The 24,286-nt window shown below is 48.2% G+C and overlaps 1 protein-coding gene across 2 annotated transcripts in view; it reads right to left on the bottom strand.

Annotated features, from left to right (window-relative positions):
* fam124a (family with sequence similarity 124 member A) overlaps window positions 1-24,286 on the bottom strand; it is a 171,530-nt gene that overhangs the window by 117,868 nt on the left and 29,376 nt on the right. For both annotated transcript variants that reach the window (XM_084309643.1, XM_084309644.1), the window contains exon 2: window positions 3,376-3,407. In XM_084309643.1, coding sequence (XP_084165769.1) covers window positions 3,376-3,407 — 32 coding nt within the window. The remainder of the gene's footprint in view (window positions 1-3,375; window positions 3,408-24,286) is intronic.

Raw genomic sequence — 24,286 nt, forward strand, 5'->3', positions numbered from 1 at the left:
CGCGCAGCCATATGGCAGCTGAGTGCCGTTTAAAGAAGAAATGCAACAAGTGCAACGGCGCCCACTTGGAGGTCCTGCACGACATCAACAAGCGTCCGCCAGGAAACCAAAGTGGGCCCGTCACGGTGATGTATCAGGCTGAGGCGGTGGCACCACTACCGAAGATCCATAGGACCGCCCCCTGGTGTCCTGGCTGCTACAGCAGACACTGGGAGTCACGGTGCTACTCGGACTACCGCGAGTCGGCACCACTACAGAAGATCCAAGGCAACCCACCAACAGGAGTGCTCCACATAGACCAGCATAGCGGGACCCCCCCGAGTGCTCATCAAAGTGGTCAGAGTGCTCCTGAGCTACGAGGACAAGGTCCTGGACACTTACGCCGTCCTAGACGATGGGTCTGAAAAGACTCTCCTCCTCGCTTCCGCCGCAGCCCAGTTGGGCCTGCGGGGTGCCAAAGGAACAATGACAATCCGTACCATTAGAAGAGACCAGAAGACCATAAAGGGTGAAAATGTCTCCTTCACGATAGCAGCGGTCGAGCAGCCCGAGAAGCAGTATAGTATCACTAACGTCTTCACCAGCCACGACATAGGCCTGTCACAGTACACCTACCCCATCCCACAGCTGATGGCGAAGTACGTGCACCTACGCAGACTACCTATACCGCTTATCGACGGCGCCACACCGACCCTGCTCATAGGCTCCGACCACGCGGACCTCATTCTCCCAATTGAGGCGGCCCACATCGGACCCAAAGGATGCCCAGTCGCGGTTCAGACCCGACTGGGGTGGACGCTCCAGGGCCCCCTCTACGGACTTGACAGTCAACCCACGTTTACACGCTGCCTGCACACAAAGGTGAGCGACACAGGCCACTCTCTCGTACAGCCCGTTGAGAGGCTATTGACATTAGACGAGAGGCCTGTGAGAGAACCGTGGGCACAAGAAGAGGGAGTTCCGAACTCCACCCCCCTCAGCTGCGCTCCAAGCGACGTAGCTGACCTCGAACCCAGCACCCCAAGCGACTCCTTGATGGGGCGGCTGGAACCGGCCCCTCCTCAGACGGGGTACAGACCAAACAAGAGGAACAGACGGAGGATGTGGAGACACAGCCAAGCACAGATCAACCAGTCTCAGGCCCGCTTCCTCCTAAGCTCCCTACCATCCCTTCCAGCCCATCAGAAGCGGGTCAAGGACAGGGACAACTTAAAGGTGGACACAATCGTTATGATCATAGACCAGTCACTACCCCGAGCTGCGTGGCCGGCCGGCCGCGTAAGCAAAGTGATCACTGGTGCCGACGGAAAGGTCAGAGCGGCAGAAGTTATTGTCCAGGGACGGACCTACACCCGACCCGTGGCGAGGCTGATAGAGTTGCCAAGGCTCCCTGACTCCCTTGATGACGATCATGACCCACTGACTTTGTAGATTGCCCTACTCCCCACAACAGACATTGAGTAGTTGACAGGACTATTAATCTGCCTTCGCTTTAACTAATTAGGTGCGGACTAATTAGGAGGCGGCTGTTACAAAGGGTCAGATTAAACCGAATATATATATTTATTGCTTGATATCCCTTGTATAATATTTGTATATCGTTTGATATCCCCTGTATATTATTTGTATATACAGACGCAGCGCTCAAAAATCAAACCAATTCTGCTGCTTGTCTGCTGCTTGTTGCTGCTTGTGTGCCACTTAAGTCTACTCAGGTGTTAATTTTCCGGGGGTGTTGGCTGGGGGAACAAAGGGAGGGTAGTTAACTTAAGTGCTTCCCCAGGGAGGGGGTCGGGGGCTACTGCCCTCAGACCCCCAAAATAATTTTTATATGGGCAGTCTGACTTGGGGTACTGACCATATATTAGTGTTGCAATGCATGATAAGTAAACAGTGAAAAAAGCTAAGAAATCTGATGGGGCTGGGACATTTGGGACGAATAAAAATTTAAGATGAAAATCTGCCCAGCCTGTGGGAGGAAGTGGAGGTGTGAAATCTGGCCCGGTCAAGAACAATAGAGGAGTGGTAGAGAGTGGTAGAGAGGCATGAGAGGTTTGAGTTTTGAGTGCTGTATCTGTATACACGGAATATCCCTTTACCTGCGTGCAAACCAGAGTAATATGCGCTCTCCTAATGGACACCCCCCCCCCCCAGGCTCCAGGCAGTCTCGTACTCAGACAGGTGCAGTGGGTAAATTTGGGGCATGTTACAACATGCCTTTGGCAGTGCAGTGATTCAGGACCAAAGTGACCAGGTTGGGACTAGATTATCACTTACGTATAAATACGGCGCAGGTGTAAACAGCAGTAGTTCATCAAGTAATTCAGTTCAGTAACCTACAACCTTCACCACGAGTCAACGTGCAAGTGAAGTGAGCAACCTTGCGTCTAAATAGAGCGTTTAGAACATGTGCGAATAGGATAGTAAAGGTGTCAGAGTTTAGTGAAATAACGTCAAGTTCGACCTAGTTAAATGTGAAGTATAGTGCACAGGAGAACCAGCGTCGGCGACTGCAGAACCATTTCTGGTTGGATTATATTGCTTTGGGACCGTGACTGCTGGAGCAGAGAACCGTCGATCCCACTGTCGTTTGAGATTTACCCCCGTGAGGATCATCACTCGAGCCCGCCTCTAGGAAGAGGCTGGCTGGCTGTCGTCCATGCTGTCGAGCATACTTGGATTACAACTGCTGCTTTGTCTGCCGATCAAGGGAGTACATGCACAGACTCCCGCAGCTGGAGCCTCTTTATTCCTCGTTGACCCAGACTTTGTACCCGAACATTCCTCTACCCCTGCCGGCCTTACACCCGGAGGGAACCCCCCAGTGTCTCCAGCTGGTACTAGTGTGCCCTATGTAATTGCTATACCACAGGTGGCGTCAGTTTAGACCCATCTTAGTATTCATGCTATTCTCATTGACTTACGCTCTTGACTTACTTTACGTGTGTTCTTCGCCATACAAGCGCAAGCATAATTCTCAATCTGTAACCTAACGTTGCTTGCTTGATAATAATAAATACCCTCTAAATAGAACTTTATGTGTCATTGCCGTATTCTTGTGTGGGTGTTCACCATATATATTCATGTACTGTATGGCCAGTAATTAAAGTACATAACTAGTAGTGGTTTAATATACCATACTCTTCAATACAGTCAGGGAATTGTACCCCTCAGTTACAGTTAGGGTTATGTTATGGTTATGGTTAGGGATAAGGAATAGGGTTAGTTACAGAATGCATGTAAGTCTATGTAATGTCCCCATATTTCACATAAACAAACATGTGTGTGTGTGTGTGTGCGTGCGTGCGTGCGTGTGTGAGTGTGCTTGCATGTTAGATAGCCTTATGTCGGTGGCTGTGATGTTGGTTTACTCACTGCTTGCTGAGGACATGGGACTGTAATCAGACCTGTAGTGAGAGATAGAGCGAGTGACAGAGAGAGGAGATGCAGAGAGAGAGAGCGAGAGAGACACAGAGAGAGAGAGAGAGAGAGAGAGAGACACAGAGAGAGAGACAGAAAGAGACACAGAGAGAGAGGGAGGCACAGAGAGAGAGACAGAGAAGAGATGCAGAGAGAGTGAGAGAGAGACATAGAGAGGGGAGATGCACAGAGAGAGAGAGAAATAGAGAGAGAGCGAGAGAGAGAGAGGAGGGAGACAAATACGACCCAAACAATTACAGTGGGATCTGTGTCAACAGCAACCTTGGAAAAATCCTCTGTATGATCATTAACCACAGACTCATACATTTCCTCACAAACAACAATACCTTGAGCAAATCACAGATTGGCTTCCTACCAAATCACCGTACAACAGACCACATTCTCACCCTCAGCACCCTAATCGACAACCAAATAAATAAAAATTAAAGCAAAGTATACTCCTGTTTCGTTGACTTCCAAAAAGCATTTGACTCAATTTGGCACGAGGGTCTGCTGTACAAACTGTTAGATAGTGGCATTGGAGGGAAAACCTACGACCTCATAAAGTCAATGTACACCAACAACACATGTGCTGTGAGGATTGAGGGAAAACACACAGACTTCTTCCCTCAACGCCGTGGGGTTAGACAGGGGTGCAGTTTGAGTCCAACCCTCTTCAACATATACATAAATGAACTGGCAAAAACATTGGAACAAACTGCAGCACCTGGCATCCCCCTAGCAAACACAGAAGTCAAATGCCTACTGTTTGCAGATGACCTGGTGCTGCTGTCCCCAACAAAAGAAGGGCTACAACAGCACCTTGACCTTCTGCACAAATTCTCCCAGACATGGGCACTGACAGTAAACCTAAACAAAACTAAAATTATGATATTCCAAAAAAGGCACAGCCTACAACAACAAAAACACAAATTCCTCCTAGACACAATTTCCCTAGAACACACAAAAAACTACACATATCTCGGCCTAAACATCAGTGCTACAGGGAACTTCAATCAAGCTGTGAACGACCTGAGAGACAAAGCAAGAAGGGCTTTCTATGCCATAAAAAGGAACATCAAGTTAGACATTCCAATCAAAATCTGGCTCAAAATATTAGACTCCGTCATAGAACCGATTTCCCTATATGGTTGTGAAGTCTGGGGCCCACTTGCAAACCAAGACTTCACCAAATGGGACAAACACAAACTGAGACTCTGCATGCAGAATTTTGCAAATCCATTCTCCGCACCCAACGGAAAACGCCAAATAATGCATGCAGAGCAGAACTAGGAAGATATTCACTAATCATCAAAATTCTAAAAAGAGCATTCAAATTCCACAACCACCTAAAAGAAAGCGACCCAGACACACTCCACAACATAGCCCTCACCCACAGAGAGACCCTCGATAGATGCCCACTCAGCCAGATGGTTCTGGGACTCTGCTCACAAACACAAGCAGAGCCACCAGACAGAAACCACACTGGACTAAATCAAATTATAAGAAAACAAAAAGAAAACTATCTGACACATTGGAAAGAAACAACCCAAAACCAGAGCAAATTGAAATGCTATTTGGCCCTAAACAGAGAGTACACAGTGGCAGAATACCTGAGCACTGTGACTGACACAAAACTAAGAAGATCCTTGACTAGGTACAGACTCAGCGAGCACAGCCTAGCCATTGAGAAAGGCCGCCATAGGCAGACCTGGCTCCCAAGAGAAGACAGACTGTGCACCCACTGCACACAAGATGAGGTGGAAACCGAGCTCCACTTCTTAACAACCTGCCCACTATACCAAGACATCAGAGACATATACTTCCCACAAATTGCAAACACCCAAAGAGACTTTGAAAACATGGACAATAACTCAAAACTCCCATACCTACTGGGAGAAATACAAGAATGTGCAAACACCGCAGCAAGATTTGTGAGCTGCTGTGACAAGAAAAGGACATCCAGCGGAATACAACCACCATAAAGACTGTACAAGAAATTCCGTCTGTAATGTACTGATTTCTTTTGTTTTCTCTGTTTGATTGTTTTGTTTTGTTTGGCTTTGGCAATGTAAACGTATGTTTCCCATGTCAATAAAGCCCATTTGAATTGAATTGAAAATTGAGAGAGAGGAGAAGCAGAGAGAGGAGGAGTGAAAGAGGACAAGAAACAGAGAGAGGAGACATGAGTTTACTTTATAAAGACAATGAGGGTGATTTAAAGGCTGACGTGCTCCTCTCTCTACAGGACGTGTTCCTCTCTCTCTCTACAGGACGTGTTCCTCTCTCTCTCTCTACAGGACGTGTTCCTCTCTCTCTCTACAGGACGTGTTCCTCTCTCTCTCTCTACAGGACGTGTTCCTCTCTCTCTCCCTACAGGACGTGTTCCTCTCTCTCTCTACAGGACGTGTTCCTCTCTCTCTACAGGACGTGTTCCTCTCTCTCTCTACAGGACGTGTTCCTCTCTCTCTACAGGACGTGTTCCTCTCTCTCTCTCTCTACAGGACGTGTTCCTCTCTCTCTCTCTCTACAGGACGTGTTCCTCTCTCTCTCTACAGGACGTGTTCCTCCCTCTCTCTCTACAGGACGTGTTCCTCTCTCTCTCTACAGGACGTGTTCCTCTCTCTCTCTCTACAGGACATGTTCCTCTCTCTCTCTCTACAGGACGTGTTCCTCTCTCTCTACAGGACGTGTTCCTCTCTCTCTACAGGACGTGTTCCTCTCTCTCTACAGGACGTGTTCCTCTCTCTCTACAGGACGTGTTCCTCTCTCTCTACAGGACGTGTTCCTCTCTCTCTACAGGACGTGTTCCTCTCTCTCTCTACAGGACGTGTTCCTCTCTCTCTCTACAGGACGTGTTCCTCTCTCTCTCTCTACAGGACGTGTTCCTCTCTCTCTACAGGACGTGTTCCTCTCTCTCTACATGACGTGTTCCTCTCTCTCTACAGGACGTGTTCCTCTCTCTCTCTACAGGACGTGTTCCTCTCTCTCTCTCTACAGGACGTGTTCCTCTCTCTCTCTCTACAGGACGTGTTCCTCTCTCTCTCTACAGGACGTGTTCCTCTCTCTCTACAGGACGTGTTCCTCTCTCTCTCTACAGGACGTGTTCCTCTCTCTCTACAGGACGTGTTCCTCTCTCTCTCTCTCTACAGGACGTGTTCCTCTCTCTCTCTCTCTACAGGACGTGTTCCTCTCTCTCTCTACAGGACGTGTTCCTCCCTCTCTCTCTACAGGACGTGTTCCTCTCTCTCTCTACAGGACGTGTTCCTCTCTCTCTCTCTACAGGACATGTTCCTCTCTCTCTCTACAGGACGTGTTCCTCTCTCTCTCTACAGGACGTGTTCCTCTCTCTCTCTACAGGACGTGTTCCTCCCTCTCTCTCTACAGGATGTGTTCCTCTCTCTCTCTACAGGACGTGTTCCTCTCTCTCTCTCTACAGGACATGTTCCTCTCTCTCTCTACAGGACGTGTTCCTCTCTCTCTCTCTACAGGACGTGTTCCTCTCTCTCTACAGGACGTGTTCCTCTCTCTCTCTACAGGACGTGTTCCTCTCTCTCTCTACAGGACGTGTTCCTCTCTCTCTCTCTACAGGACGTGTTCCTCTCTCTCTCTCTACAGGACGTGTTCCTCTCTCTCTCTACAGGACGTGTTCCTCTCTCTCTCTACAGGACGTGTTCCTCTCTCTCTCTACAGGACGTGTTCCTCTCTCTCTCTACAGGACGTGTTCCTCTCTCTCTACAGGACGTGTTCCTCTCTCTCTCTCTACAGGACGTGTTCCTCTCTCTCTCTACAGGACGTGTTCCTCTCTCTCTACAGGACGTGTTCCTCTCTCTCTCTACAGGACGTGTTCCTCTTTCTCTCTCTACAGGACGTGTTCCTCTCTCTCTCTCTACAGGACATGTTCCTCTCTCTCTACAGCAGTGGTTCCCAAAGTCGGGGTCGCGACCTAAAGGTGGGCCGCGAGCAGCCACGGATGGGCCGCGAGATGATTTAATTTTTTTTTTCTTTTTTTTTTTTTAATTTTTAATTTTTTTTTTTTAATTTTTTTTGTCAGGCCACTGAACTTAGAAGCAGGCCAGGACAGTGTTTCTAGTTGTATTCTAAAATTCTATTCTATTGTATTCTAAAATGTGACTATATGGTTTTATATTAACTTAATAAATAAACAAAAACGAAAAATCTACTTATTTCAACTAACATTTCAAACTAAATAACAGATTATGCACATAAAACGCTGAAAACAACCGAAGCAACAATAGTATTTTAATGAGGCTATTATTATTATCATTATTATTTTGCAACAAGTTAGCCCTCTCATAAATAGCACATATAAATGAATAACTAACTTGAACTAACTTAATAGGATTGAAGTGATATTTGGCTTAAAAAATCGGTCGCCTGACAAAAAAAAAAAAAGAAAAAGCCAGACGATGTGCATTGGGCCGCGGCTCTCTGACGCCTTATTTTCTGGGCCCCAGCCTGAAAAGTTTGGGAACCCCTGCTCTACAGGACGTGTTCCTCTCTCTCTCTACAGGACGTGTTCCTCTCTCTCTCTCTACAGGACGTGTGCCTCTCTCTCTCTACAGGACGTGTTCCTCTCTCTCTCTCTACAGGACGTGTTCCTCTCTCTCTCTCTACAGGACGTGTTCCTCTCTCTCTCTACAGGACGTGTTCCTCTCTCTCTCTACAGGACGTGTTCCTCTCTCTCTCTACAGGACGTGTTCCTCTCTCTCTCTACAGGACGTGTTCCTCTCTCTCTACAGCAGGGCTGTACAGTGCGATATATATGTTGCACGTGCTACACTGACGTCAGTCTGTGCGATGAATGGATTGACTTCAGTAGCACTGGTGCGATGGCCCGTGTGGCAAAAAAAGAAAAAGAAAAGAGTGACGGTATTAAGTTGAATGGGCCACGGCGACATAGAATGTTTAATAAAAGTTCCCGCAGTACTGGCCAACCCGCGGACATATATAATGTTTAATAAAAGTTCCCGCAGTACTCGCCAACCCGCGGAAATATAGAATGTTGAATAAAAGTCCTGCGGTACTAGCCATCAGTCAAGGAAACACTCGCAAACAGATAATGTTAAACACAGCAGAAGATGGAAAACAGACAGACTGACCAACGGGGAACTGCATGTCTGCATCCAACCCTAGTACAACCCTCGAGTCTAAGGCAAGGACACATTTAAATCACAGAGGTGTATGTTAGTCTATTGGAACTGTATACAGTGGTTAGCTTCTAGTTAGCGTTTTAGCTATAGCTGCTTGCTAGCTAACGTTAGCGGTTAGCCCCGTGTGCGCGTGTGCTCAAAGCAGCCAGCCCCATGTTAGCTAGGTGTATCTGTTATGACTATAGTCTATAATGTTTCCAAAAACGCACCGGACTACGACGTAAGGTTAGACATTTTATTTCATGCTCAAAAGCCCCTGGCTTGCACATCGCAGTCACGAAAGGGGCTAGCTGTGCACAACAGCACACCAACCTAACTGACGTTACCACAACACTTGACGGTACTTCACAGCACTGTCGTAAGGCCACCGTGCCGTCTTAAAGGCACAGTGAACACCGTTGTGATGCCACTCAGATGCATACACAACATTGACGCGGCTTGACAACTGAGGTTCAAAGTTAACTTGATTGATTGATTGAAAACTTTATTAACAGATTGCAGAATGGGTACAATACAGTACGGCTCAATACACACAATTGTTAAGGGGATGCAGACCAGAGAAAGACTTTTGTCTTGTTTACATCAGGGTCCCCCATTTTAAATTCATCATAACATATGACATACACGACATACAGATAGACAGTACTGCTACTATACATCTATACATTTCACATCTATCTATACACTTCACAACATACTTCGTTTTTTTTGGGCAAATAAAGAAAGAATTTGTCTGAAAGCATTTCTTGTTAAAGTTTGGATTTTGTGTGCCCTGTATGCAAGATGCATGTCCCTTGCCAGTCACATACCTATTTAAGTAATGAACTGCACTACTTGTGGTTGTTTTTAGAGATTTTAGAGAGATTTTATACTCGTGCTACAAGATTTTGGCCTGTGCTACAAAACTATCAACCTCTGTAGCACCAGTGCTATGTGCAAAAAAAGTTAACGTACAGCCCTGCTCTACAGGACGTGTTCCTCTCTCTCTACAGGACGTGTTCCTCTCTCTCTCTACAGGACGTGTTCCTCTCTCTCTCTACAGGACGTGTTCCTCTCTCTCTCTACAGGACGTGTTCCTCTCTCTCTCTACAGGACGTGTTCCTCTCTCTCTCTCTACAGGACGTGTTCCTCTCTCTCTCTACAGGACGTGTTCCTCTCTCTCTCTACAGGACGTGTTCCTCTCTCTCTCTACAGGACGTGTTCCTCTCTCTCTCTACAGGACGTGTTCCTCTCTCTCTCTCTACAGGACATGTTCCTCTCTCTCTACAGGACGTGTTCCTCTCTCTCTCTCTACAGGACGTGTTCCTCTCTCTCTCTCTCTACAGGACGTGTTCCTCTCTCTCTCTACAGGACGTGTTCCTCTCTCTCTACAGGACGTGTTCCTCTCTCTCTCTCTCTACAGGACGTGTAGCTAAGGGGCTACACAACCCTGACTGTATTTAAATGTTAGATTAGACCACTACTAGAATATTAATTAGCCAGACATTAAAGGTACACAAAATGGCGGACACTCCATTAACTGCGAGGGGACAGTGATACAAGTTCAATAATCACTTTAATATTAATAGCAAACATACATATTATATAGAACGCAGATCTCCTGTTATTAAGATAATGTCAATGCAACAATGTCAGAGGTAACGATAGTCCTGAACTACGAGTACTCGACCATTGATGCTTGGAATGGAGTGAGAAGAAGCGAGCAGCACGGGGAAAGCAAGATGGCGGGTGGAGACGGTAATTCTCTGGAGCTCCTACTCCAGAGAGCTGCAGACAAACTTGGGATAATCCTGTCGTCGCTGGTGAGGAGGGTCTCGTACGGACCGGGTTCCTGTATTCCTAGCGCCCGATGGCAGAATTAATAGCTATTAGTCCAAACGCCCGTTGGCATGGTTGCTAGCTAGTTAGCCCTTGTACACTTAGGCCAACCTGCATGTCGTCTTCAATAGGTAGTTAAATCCAGAACGCCGTTGGATTCAGCTATAAGTCTCTCAACGTTACTGAATGAATGAATGAATTTATTCACACACACACGATACATTTACATGTGAGTATCCTCATGTGATAACAATGTCGCAAACTGGTCGGCCAGTACTTGGCTGTGTCTCCACATTCTCCGTCCGTTCATCTCGTCCTGTCTGTACACAGTCTGAGGAAGGGCAGGGTCCAGCCGCACTATCAAGAGGTAGTTTGGGGTGATGGGGTCGACGTCAGCTACGTCGCTTGAAACGTAGCCGAGGGGCTTGGAGTTCAGAACTCCCTCAATCTCGGTGAGGACCGTAGCCAGGACTTCATCGCCCACTGTCTGGGCTCCAAGTACGGTGTACATAGCAGTCTTTATTGATCGGACCTCTCTCTCCCACGTTCCCCCGAAATGGGGGGCATTCGGAGGATTGAACTGGAAGGTGACCTGAGCAGGAGCGAGGCGGGTCTTGAGTTCTTCACCCATGTTAAGGAAGCTCGCTCTCAGTTCCGTGTCTCCTCCTCGGAAATTTGTCCCTTGGTCTGACAATAGCACGGAGGGGGTCCCTCTCCTGGCTTGGAACCTCCTGAATGACATGAGGAACGAGTCTGTACTCATCGACTGGAGGAGCTCAATGTGAACAGCTCTGGTGGTCATGCATTTATACACGATGCCCCACCTCTTCTCTGTTCCTCTTCCTCTCTTGACATTGAATGGGCCGAAGCAGTCCACGCCCGTGGAATGGAAGGCCCGCTCGCCGAGTCGGAGGCGGCAGGGAGGCAGGTCTGCCATCTTCGGGATAATAGGCTGTGCTAGGGCTGGGCGATAAAACGATAACGATAACTATCGCAATAAATTATTTCCTCGAAATAAACATGAAACGTGGTCGCAAAGTTTCGATATATTGATTTTCCAAGCTTGGATATGAGCACACGCACTAACAACCAATCAGTGAAGGAGATGGCCGAGAGCGAAGGAGACCCGGAAGGAGACCCAGAGGTAGGACTCACTCAACAACAAGGCTTGCTAGGCTAATTAGCTTGCACGGCGCTGTTTTATATATTTACGTGCCGAGTATGTGTGTGGCGTGAATTCTGAGGCCACTTTTATAGTAGTGTGGGGTATACAGTGGACGTCGTTTCAATATATTGTGGCGGAAGAGAGTATTTTAGTGTCATATTTAGCACATTGTCATGGAATACACCGCTTAGAAACAACAGGCTGGCTAGGATAACTAGCTTGCACGGTGCTGTTTTCTATATTTACGTGCCGAGTATGTGTGTGGCGTGCATTCTGAGGCCACGTTTATAGTAGTGTGGGGTATACAGTGGACGTCGTTTCAATATATTGTGGCGGAAGAGAGTATTTTAGTGTCATATTTATTACATTGTCATGAGATACTCCGCTTGTCGGCTAACTGCTAACGTGCGCAGACTGATGACAACATCAACTCGACTCGAGACATTCGCAGCAGCATAAGAAGTTAATTAAACTTGACAGACATTATATCGACGATAATTATCGATATAGAGTTATATGAAAATAATTTTATAATTTTATCGCGATAACGTTTTTGGTCATATCGCCCAGCCCTAGGCTGTGCCCTCCACTTGCGACAGGTCGGGCAAGTTTGCTGGAATCGGCGTACAGCTTATCTCCCTTGGAGTATCCAGAAGCGCCGTCGGATCTCCGCAAAGACTCGCTCGGTCCCCGCGTGGCACACCACCTCGTCGTATTTCTGAATGATCAGATCTGTTATCCTGTGTCGGCTGCTTAGGACGATGGGATGCTTAACATCCTCGGCCAAGTCCGGGGCCCGTCTCAACCGACCACCCACCCTGATGAGGCCCTGGGCGTCGATTTCTGGGGCTAAGGTGAGGAGTCGACTGTCTGAGGGGACTGGCTTTGCCCTTATCAGACACTCCATTTCCTCTGGGAAAGAGTCTCTCTGCACCCTCTGCAGCACAAGAAGTTCCGCTTCCTTGTAGGCAGGTGCATCGAGGTCTGTGGTGGGGGGGAGCTCCGGGTGGTGCCATAGGAATGTCCTTTTCTGGGCACTCTCCAGAGTTTGACAGTCGTCTAGGTCCGGGCCCGTTGGAGCCGGGGCTTGACTCAGCCCGCAGAACATGGACTTTTTTTATTTTATTTCTGACTCGTCTTGGTTCGCCTCCCGCGGTGTGGAGATAGGCCACTTTTCCTCCGGGAGCTTGAGGAACTCTGGACCATCACTGTATGAGTTAGGACGGGTGAGGTCGGCTAGGGACATCCCCTGTGTGATGACATCCGCTGGGTTCTGCTTGGTGTCAACATATCTCCAACATTCCGCTCCTACCAGGTCTTGGATTTCGGATACTCGGACTCCTACGAAAACCTTGTACCGACAGGAGGCGGACTGGATCCAGGTGATCACGGTCATGGAGTCTGACCATAGGATGATCTCACGCACCGGTATGGTGAGTTCACTTTGCACCATTTTGGCGAGTTGTGCGCCTACCAGAGCTGCGCAGAGCTCTAGTCGCGGGATCGACTGCTGCTTGCGGGGAGCTATCCTCGAGCGGGCTAGGACGAAGGCTATGTGGACTTCTCCTCCCTCTTCTCGAGCTCTCAGGTAGGCCACTGATCCGTACGCTACTTCAGAGGCGTCGCTGAAGACGTGCAGGTCTATCTGACATGTCTCCAGTCGCACGGTAGGGGGGAAGTAACTCCGCGGGATGGCAACCTCGCAGAGTAAGACAAGTTCATCCTCCCACTCTCTCCATGTGGTGGCTAGGTGCTCGGGTATGGGGTCGTCCCAGCCCTGCTCCTTGGCCCACAGTTCTCTCACCAGCATCTTCACCCGGGTGGTGTAGGGGAGAATACACCCCATTGGGTCGTACTGGCTGGCGAGTGTTCGGTACACACTCCGCCGAGTGGTCAGTCTAGTCGTGGACGTCTCCTGATCCGTCCTCAGAGGTGTGTGTCGGTAGTGAAGCGAGTCCGTCTTAAAGCGCCAGACGAGGCCCAGAGTCATCTCTTGCGCTTCGCCTGGGGTGTGCGCCATCCAGGTCTCGCTGCTAGCGGCCTTAGTCTCTGGAGGGAGGTGTAGGAGAACTTGAGGGTCGCTACTGGCCCACTGTCGGAGGTCGAATCCACCTTTGGCTAACGAAGCCCGTAGCTTCATTAGGATGCTCTCTGCTTCTTCTGGCGTTGATACGCTCTGTAGACAGTTGTCCACGTAGAAACTTCGTTCAACGCTGTGTCGGACATCATCGTCAGCTCCGGGGTCTTTGGCCACGTGCTTCTGTAGCGCGAACGTGGTGCAGCACGGGCTGCAGGTGGTGCCGAAGGGGAGTACCTCCCATTGGTATATCGAGGGTTTTTCGTCATCGAGCCTCTCCCTCCACAGAAACCTCAGTAAAGGCTTGTCTTCCTCCATCAGTCGAACTTGTAGGAACATCCCCTTGATGTCGCCGCTGATGGCCACTTTGTCCTGACGAAAGCGTATCAGGACGCCGAGGAGGGAGGGTCCGAGTGTAGGACCGGGCAGGAGTAGGCTATTCAGATTCTGCTGTCCAATCTGATGACTGCAATTGAACACAATGCGGTTCTTTCCGTTGTGGGTGACCTTGTGGTGGGGCACATACCAGGACTCTGTCATCCCTTCTGCCTCGTGGTCATCGATTTTCTTTATGTGGCCGGCCGTTACTAGCTTCTCGATCTCTGCGCGATAGATCGTTGCTTGTGGGGGATTCTTGGCGAGGCGCGGCTCGGTGCTCTGTAGGTAGTGGTGCGTCGCTCCCTTAGGCACGTGCAGAGTGGGCATCCCTTCCCGCCTCAAGAGTGGGGTTGCGTATCTTAGCACTCCGTCGACCTCGACCCTCTAGTAGAGTGATGGCATACTTGTCCTCCTTGGACCGAACCATCTTGCGTTCGTTCTTGAATGGTAGCGCATCTAGTGTCCATAGCCTCTCAGCGTGCTGTAGGAGAGTGTTGTCTGTGTCGCTCGCCTTGGTGTAAAGGCAGCGTGTGGACGTTGGTCGGCTGGAAGGCCCGGAGAGGGGGCCCTGGAGCGTCCACCCCAGTCGGGTCTTAACCGCGGCTGGGCATCCTCTGGGTCCGATGTGGACCGCATCAGTTGGGACAATGAGGTCCGCATGGTCGGAGCCAATGAGTAGGGTCGGTGTAGCGCCGCTGATGAGCGGCATGGGCAGTTGGCGTAGGTGGTCGTACTTTTCCCTCAGCTGTGGGATGGGCTAATCGTAGCGTGACAAACCTATGTCGTAGCTCGTGAACGCCTTGCTGATGGCGTACCGCTTCTCAGGCTGGTCGATCGCTGCAATGGTGAATGAGACGCTTTCACCTTTGATTGTCTTTAAGTCTCGACGAATGGTACGGAGAGTCATGGTCTCCTCGGGACCCCGCAGGTCCAACTGGGTCGCGGCGGAGGCGAGGAGGAGTGTCTTCTCCGACCCGTCGTCGAGGACGGCGTAGGTGTCGAGTACCTTGTCCCCGTGACTGAGGAGTACTCGGACCACCTTGAGGAGCACTCTGGAACTCCCACTCTTCGCGGGTCGATGTAGAGTACGTCTGCTCCCGAGTTGATCGGTGGAGCTGGGTTTCGCTTGTTGCTCTCGTGCAGTGCTTCGAGGTGAGCGCCGTTACACTTCCCACACTTCTTCTTAAGGCGGCATTCTGCTGCCATGTGGCCGTGCGCGCAGCGGAAGCAGCGGCGGTTAGCCTTAATCCACTGACTTACTTCGGCGGTGGTCAGTTTCTTGAATGCGTCGCACTGTGACAGCCAGTGTTCGCTGTCGCAGTATTGACATGCGATCTTCCATTTCCCCTTGGCGGGGGGGTTGTGACTCTTCTGCCGTGACACCGACTCGGCCTGGTGCATCACTGTGATGGGCCTGCTTTGGTCTTTAAACCTCCTCGTCCCTCTTTAAAGTTCGAGCCACCCCATGCGAAGGTGTCAATTCTTAGGCTGCTAACCTCCCTGGCTAGGAAGTCAGCAAGATCCAGCAGTGACTGTTCTGGGGCATTCGGGTCACGGTAGTTTCGTTGCCGCCGAAAGCGTTCTTGGCGGAATGGGGGGAGCTTCTCCAATATGCGCTCCACGTTGGAGTTGGCGTACAACTCGTACATCCCCTTCTCTCGTTGGGACCCGAGCATCCCTACTAGGGACTGTACTTTGACGGATAGGTCGTCCAGGGCTCGGTTGTCTTTAGCCGGGGGGAGACGTTCGATCTCACGTATCTCCTGAATGACATAATCCCACGTACGTCCGTAACGTCCGTCGAGGGCAGCCAGGGCGTCAGAATAGGGAGTTTGTGAATTGGAGTATGCCAGCACAATGTTGTGCGCTCTAGTTACCTTGAGATGCTTAAGGAGAATGGCGTACGTGTATGGCTCGTCCTGTACTCCTGCCATGATTGTCTCTAGGCACATACGCAGCTCGGTATACTGCGCTCGGTCTTCTCTTGTGAAGTCTGGGAATATGGGGGTCCCAATGTAGGGTGCCATAGAGGGCTGTGACACTGACACACGTGGGGGGAGGGGTGTTCTCGGCGAGTCTCCCGGTACGTTGGGTCGTTGGTTCGTGCTGGGCGGGAACCAGGGGCTGGGTTGCCAGGCGCTAGTCCTCAGTGCCGTCTGGTGCTCGAACTCCCCACTGGGGCGTGTTGGGGGTTCATGACGCAGCGTGTCGGGACTGAGACCGGGGCTGCGCTGTGCCTCCTGGTCTGAGATGGAGTAGTGCGGGCGGGCCCTCTGTCCTCCCTCGTCCTCAGTCAGGCTTTGTAGTTGCTCAGCTAGCTGCTCTGCGACGTAAGCAGGTTCTTCCCTTAGGCGGGGTCCCATGTAGCTTCGTCGGGTCGGGGAGGGTGCCCTCGACCCTTGGCGTGATGATCTCCGGGAGCTCCGGGTGGAAGAATGGGGAGTTACATTCTGGAGCGCTTGCGCCATCATTTGTGCTTGTAGGCGGTCTTGTTCTGCCTCGCGCTGCGCATTTACGCGGTCTCGCTCCCTGTTTTCTTCAGCCTGGAGGCGCCTCTCTTCCAGTCTGAGATGTTCACGCTCACTCTCTCGTTGCGCCGTGGCGTCAGCCTGGAGGCGCCTCTCTTCCAGTCTGAGGTGTTTGCGCTCACTCTCTCGTTGCGTCCTGAGACGTTCACACTCACTCTCTCGTTGCGCCTGGAGGCGGTCCCTTTCCGCCGAGGCGGTTATCGTGGCGATCAGGACTTGTGCTAGCCTCCTATCGGCTCCGCTTGGGGAGGACGCTGATGATGGTGATTTGGAGCTGACTGGGCTTGGCGGTGACCTGGTCTTCTCACGCGCTCCGAGGTCCATCTCGGGGGCGCGGTACTCTTTCCTTTCATGCGCTCTGAGGTCCATCTCGGGGGCGCGGTGCTCTGTGGGTATAGTCAAGTCATGCCCCGCTTGTCCCCCCCTGTAAGCTAAGTTATTTTTTTTCCTTTTTTTTTTTTAACTTTGACCATTCCGCTGGCTCTTTTTTGCGTTTATCCCATTTTAGAAACAGGTTTGAATGGGTACAGATGGGGGGAAGACACTCTGAGAAAGATACGGCTGCAGTCCGGGAATCGAACTCGCTAACCCCAGATCCGTGACGAGCACGGTTGTCCCCGGCACCGAAATAGCGCTCGAGGTACGCGGTGAGCTACTGGAGCTCCCTGCTAAGTTAGTTTCACTTAAACTAGCTTGGGTCTCTACATCTAGGGTTGACTCCTCGGTAAGGTTGGGCATGCTTGAGCTACTAACGTTATCCCTGCTTAGCGTCCTTGTGGATAAGCTATGAGGTAAATCTACAGCGTAGCCCTCCAAGTAGGGAGGGGGCTGACGCTGGCGCCTAGGGCACGCTACTGGGGGAGATCCGGTTGGAGAGTGTCCGCCGCTGGCCATATTATCACTAATATTATTATTACTGATACCCTCCGGCTCGAAGGACCAATTGTAGCTAAGGGGCTACACAACCCTGACTGTATTTAAATGTTAGATTAGACCACTACTAGAATATTAATTAGCCAGACATTAAAAGGTACACAAAATGGCGGACACTCCATTAACTGCGAGGGGACAGTGATACAAGTTCAATAATCACTTTAATATTAATAGCAAACATACATATCGCTGCTGTCGGGACAAAACCTCATAACTCCAAAAACCCAACTTTTCAGCAGATGAAAAAAACGAACACAGATTTGAGGGTGAATAGAGTTAGGAGGTTTAGACAGATGATCGGTTTAATGCGTTCCCATTGTTTAAACTTTGTAAAACCCACACACACATATGGAGGATGATCTACGGAGTTGATTTATATAAAAAAAAATATATAAAAAAAATGGAGTTATGAGGTTTTGTCCCGACAGCAGCGATATTATATAGAACGCAGATCTCCTGTTATTAAGATAATGTCAATGCAACAATGTCAGAGGTAACGATAGTCCTGAACTACGAGTACTCGACCATTGATGCTTGGAATGGAGTGAGAAGAAGCGAGCAGCACGGGGAAAGCAAGATGGCGGGTGGAGATGGCAGACAAACTTGGGATAATCCTGTCGTCGCTGGTGAGGAGGGTCTCGTACGGACCGGGTTCCTGTATTCCTAGTGCCCGATGGCAGAATTAATAGCTATTAGTCCAAACGCCCATTGGCATGGTTGCTAGCTAGTTAGCCCTTGTACACTTAGGCCAACCCGCATGTCGTCTTCAATAGGTAGTTAAATCCAGAACGCCGTTGTGTTCAGCTATAAGTCTCTCAACGTTACTTCGCTCAAACAAGTCACTATACTGTGCCAATAGTGGCTCGACAATATTATGTGGTATCTAATTAGCTGTACAGCTCTCTGTCAAGATACGTTGCTGGCCGTCCTGTTACTGCTACCAAAACGTTTCTTCTATAACTCTCTCACACTCTGTCCAGGCATGTCCCAAGCACCCCGCGCATGCGCTCACGCTGTCTACGGCGTTAAGAGTGGAACATATACAAATAAGCGAATGATGAATACTGGTAGGTAAACAGATGACGGGAGAATATATATCTTATATATATAAACAATATATAAGGTATACAAAATAATAAACGCAGACTCTAGGTGTTAATCTGGACCTTCAGAACAGGACGTGTTCCTCTCTCTCTACAGGATGTGTTCCTCTCTCTCTCTACAGGACGTGTTCCTCTCTCTCTACAGGACGTGTTCCTCTCTCTCTCTACAGGACGTGTTCCTCTCTCTCTCTACAGGACGTGTTCCTCTCTCTCTCTCTACAGGACGTGTTCCTCTCTCTCTCTCTACAGGACGTGTTCCTCTCTCTCTCTCTACAGGACGTGTTCCTCTCTCTCTCTACAGGACGTGTTCCTCTCTCTCTCTACAGGACGTGTTCCTCTCTCTCTACAGGACGTGTTCCTCTCTCTCCCTACAGGACGTGTTCCTCTCTCTCTCTCTACAGGACGTGTTCCTCTCTCTCTCTCTACAGGACGTGTTCCTCTCTCTCTCTCTACAGGACGTGTTCCTCTCTCTCTCTCTCTCTCTCTACAGGACGTGCTCCTCTCTCTCTCTACAGGACGTGTTCCTCTCTCTCTCTACAGGACGTGTTCCTCTCTCTCTCTACAGGACGTGTTCCTCTCTCTCTCTCTACAGGACGTGTTCCTCTCTCTCTCTCTACAGGACGTGTTCCTCTCTCTCTCTACAGGACGTGTTCCTCTCTCTCTCTACAGGACGTGTTCCTCTCTCTCTCTCTACAGGACGTGTTCCTCTCTCTCTCTACAGGATGTGTTCTTCTCTCTCTCTACAGGACGTGTTCCTCTCTCTCTACAGGACGTGTTCCTCTCTCTCTCTACAGGACATGTTCCTCTCTCTCTCTCTACAGGACGTGTTCCTCTCTCTCTCTCTACAGGACGTGTTCCTCTCTCTCTCTCTACAGGACGTGTTCCTCTCTCTCTCTACAGGACGTGTTCCTCTCTCTCTCTCTACAGGACGTGTTCCTCTCTCACTCTACAGGACGTGTTCCTCTCTCTCTCTACAGGACATGTTCCTCTCTCTCTACAGGACGTGTTCCTCTCTCTCTCTACAGGACGTGTTCCTCTCTCTCTCTCTACAGGACGTGTTTCTCTCTCTCTCTCTACAGGACGTGTTCCTCTCTCTCTCTACAGGACGTGTTCCTCTCTCTCTCTACAGGACGTGTTCCTCTCTCTCTTTCTACAGGACGTGTTCCTCTCTCTCTCTCTCTACAGGACGTGTTCCTCTCTCTCTACAGGACGTGTTCCTCTCTCTCTCTACAGGACGTGTTCCTCTCTCTCTCTACAGGACGTGTTCCTCTCTCTCTCTCTACAGGACGTGTTCCTCTCTCTCACTCTACAGGACGTGTTCCTCTCTCTCTACAGGACGTGTTCCTCTCTCTCTACAGGACGTGTTCCTCTCTCTATCTCTACAGGACGTGTTCCTCTCTCTCTCTACAGGACGTGTTCCTCTCTCTCTCTACAGGACGTGTTCCTCTCTCTCTACAGGACGTGTTCCTCTCTCTCTCACTACAGGACGTGTTCCTCTCTCTCTACAGGACGTGTTCCTCTCTCTCTCTCTACAGGACGTGTTCCTCTCTCTCTCTACAGGACGTGTTCCTCTCTCTCTCTACAGGACGTGTTCCTCTCTCTCTCAATTCAATTCAATTCAATTCAATTCAATTCAAATGGCTTTATTGGCATGACGTACTTCTACATGTTGCCAAAGCAATATTAAACATAAACATGGATTACAAACAGATATAAGAACATACAAAATATCATCGTAAAATAAAACATCAAGTATTACGGCGTAAACATGTCAGGTGACTGTCACTCACTGTCCCTCAGTTTGTGGCAGACAGCAACATGCTGCTAGCTCACAGCTTGTTGAGTCCTCCCCTAGTAGGACTGGTAGTTTTTCTGTATCTGGTAGTGCGAGAAAGCCTTTTTTTTATTATTTCAACTTTTTTTAAATGCGTTTCTCTAATATATTTATATTTTTCACATTTGGTGAGGAAGTGCCACTCAGTTTCAGGCTCACTGAGGGTGCAATGACAGCACAGCCTTTGCTCTGCAGGAAGCCAGGTTTTCCTGTGCCTCCCCTTTTCAACAGCGAGGCTGTGCTCACTCAGTCTGTATTTTGTCAAGGTTCTTTTTAGTTGTTGATCAGTCACCATGCTCAAATAATCTGCTATGGTGTACTGTCGATTTAGAGCCAGATAGCACTGCATTTTGCTCTGTGCTTTTGTTTGTGTTTTCCAATAGGTGATGTAGTTTTGTTTTAGCTGTGTAGTCATTTGATTTATTCTGATTGGTGACGTGTTCTGTTCCTGAGGTGTGTTAAGAGAGCAGGTTTGTGGACTCAGCCTCAGGACCAGCTGGGTAAGGGGGTTCCTGATGCTCCTCAGCTCTTGGCACTGCAGGGCTTGATAATGGTACGAGAGGGGGTCACTTCGTTTTAGGTGTGTCCAAAAGTTAATTGCTCTTTTTTGTATTTTTAGTATTAGTGGGTAACGGCCTAATTCTGCCCTGCATGCATTGTTTGTAGTTTTCCTCTGGACATGTAGTATAATCTTACAGAACTCTGCATGCAGGGTCTCAATGGGGTGTTTGTCCCATTGGGTAAAGTCTTGTTTTGTAAGTGGACCCCACACCTCACTGCCATAGAGTGCAATTGGTTCAATAACACATTCAATTAATTTTAACCAGATTCGAATTGGTATTTCTGTTTGTATATTTCTTTTTATGGCATAGAAAGCCCGGCGTGCTTTCCCTCTCAGCTCATTGACTGCTTCCTTAAAATGTCCAGTTGAACTTAGTTTTAGGCCTAAATAGGTGTAATGTGTGCAGTACTCTACATGTTTTGTACCAATTGAGAACTTTGGTAGGACGTCCTGAGATCTGGATCTTTTTTGGAATATCATTATTTTGGTCTTTTTGGGGTTTACTGCCAGGGCCCAGGTCTGACAGTAATGCTCTAGCAGGTCCAGGCTCTGCTGTAGGCCGTCTGCTGTGGGGGACAACACAACCAGGTCATCTGCAAAGAGCAGGCATTTCACTTCCCGATTGTGGAGACTTACACCGGGGGCAGAGGACTTTTCTAGTATATTAGCCAATTCATTAATATAGATATTGAAGAGTGCCGGGCTGAGGTTGCAGCCTTGACGAACGCCTCGCCCTTGGGTAAAGAATTCTGTTCTTTTTTTGCCAATTTTTACGCTGCACATATTACCAGAGTACATTGATTTAATAATATCATATGTTTGACCCCCTACACCACTCTCTATAACTTTATAGAACAGTCCTGTATGCCAAATAGAATCAAAAGCCTTTTGGAAGTCAATAAAACAGGCATATATTTTGGTTTTATTTTGGTTTATATGTTTATCAATTAGGGTATGTAGGGTGTAAATATGATCGGTTGTGCTGTGTTTTGGTATAAATCCAATTTGGCTTTTACTCAAGACATTGTGCTTGGTAAGGAAGTTTAAAAGTCTGGTATTCATAATACTACAGAAAACCTTCCCCAGATTACTGTTCACACAGATGTCTCTGTAGTTATAGGGTCAAATTTGTCTCTCCGCATTTATAGATTGGGGTTATGAGTCCGTGATTCCAGATGTCAGGAAAATATCCTACACTCAGGACCAAATTGAATAGTTTTAATATAGCCAATTGGAATTTATTGTTCATATTTTTCATCATTTCATTCAAGATGCCATCAGGTCCACAAACCTTTTTAGATTTAAGAGTTTGTAGTTTCTTAAGCAGTTCCTGCTCAATAATTGGGGAGTCTAATGGGTTTTGATTGTCTTTTATGGCAAGCTCCAATTTAGTCAATTTATCAAGAATTTGAGATTGTTCTGTGTTTCCATCAATTTGAACAGTGTGGTATAGTGTTTTAAAATGGGTTGTCCATATATCACTGTTCTGTATAGCCAATTCCTGTTTTTGTGGTTTGTTTGTGTTTCCAATGTTGCCAAAAGTTTTTTGTATTGATTGCCTCCTCAATTAGTGTCAGTTGCTGTTTGTCATATTGTTGTTTTTTGGTTCTGAGTGTACGTTTGTACAGTTTTAGGGTCTCACAGTAGAGAAAGCGTACATCAGCATTATTGGGGTCTCTGTGTTTTTTATTTGATAGCATTCTAATTTTTTTCCTAATGATTTTACAATCTGTATCAAACCAGCTGTTTTTTGTTGCAGTTTTTGGTTTGTTTGTAGTACATTTCAGTTGTGCCTCCTTTGCTGTTTGTCTGTATATATTGTTAATATTGTTTACTGCTAGGTTGAGGCTTTCTTTACTGTGAGAGTATGTGGAGTCCAGAAAGTTATCCAAAAGTGTTTGGATTCTTGGGGTATGAGTTGCTTTCTGGTATTGTTCTGCACTGTTTTGGTCCCATCTGTATGAATTTCTGATATTGTACAGCTTACTGTTTTGTGTTTGTGCCATTGTTGTGTCTGATCTTTTAATAAACAGGGTAATTTGGCTGTGATCAGACAGAGGGGTTAGTGGTTTCACAGTGAATGAGCTGAGGGAGGAAGGGTCAAGGTCTGTGATCATATAATCTACAGTACTGTGGCCAAGAGGTGAGCAGTAGGTGAATCTACCTAGGCTGTCCCCCCGAACCCTACCGTTGACAAAGTACAGACTGAGGCTCTGACAGAGCTGCAGGAGGTCTCTTCCACTCCTGTTGATGACCTGGTCACTATTGCTCCTGTGGGGGAGAGTGAAAGTGTGAGAGACATTTTCGTTTGAGATGTAATGTCTCCTTGTGGATCTGTGAGGTCAGTAAGTGTTCCTGTGCGTGCGTTGGTGTCCCCACAGATGAGCACATTTCCCTGGGCCTGGAAATGGCATGTCTCTGTCTCAAGGGTAGGGAAAATGTCCTCTGAGAAGTATGGGGATTCGGAGGGGGGGATATATATTGCACAAATAAACAAATCCTTTTCTGTTAATAGGAGCTCTTTCTTTAGTTTTAACCATATGTAATAGGTATTTTTTTAGGGGGTCAATTTGATGATGTAGGTCAGATTTATACCAAATGATTAATCTCTCTCTACAGGACGTGTTCCTCTCTCTCTCTACAGGACGTGTTCCTCTCTCTCTCTACAGGACGTGTTCCTCTCTCTCTCTACAGGACGTGTTCCTCTCTCTCCCTCTACAGGACGTGTTCCTCTCAATTCAATTCAATTCAATTCAAATAGGCTTTATTGGCATGAAATATTAACATACTTATTGCCAAAGCAAGTTCAACATACAAACAATAACATATATATTAAGCAATAAAATATCATAATATTAGTAATAACAGTAAGGACAATCAACAAGAAACATATTAATTTACAAAATAGTCACTCGATCGGGTAGTAATTTTTCAAGTGTGGCCACTCAGATACATTTACAGGGCTTGTTCTCTTATTTTGTGACAACCGTCTACATATTTTGCAGCTAATGCTGTACACTGACTTTTCTCCCCACACATGTATAGTAGCTTTTGGTGATCAGGGAGATGGATAAACTGTGCATCAATTTTGTTTATTTTATCAAAGAAGACTTCTCTTAGGTCCTTGTATTTCTCACAGTATAGCAGGAAGTGAGGTTCTGTCTCAATGTCCCCCTGATGGCAAAGTGAACACAGCCTGGCCTCTCTGGGCAGCCAGTTTTGCCTGTGACGGCCTGTTTCTATGGCTAGACTGTGTCCACTCAGTCTGTACCGTGTCAATGTTTTTCTTAATTT

Source organism: Notolepis coatsorum (assembly GCF_963971535.1).
Source record: "Notolepis coatsorum genome assembly, chromosome: 3".
Classification (NCBI taxonomy): Eukaryota; Metazoa; Chordata; class Actinopteri; order Aulopiformes; family Paralepididae; genus Notolepis; species Notolepis coatsorum.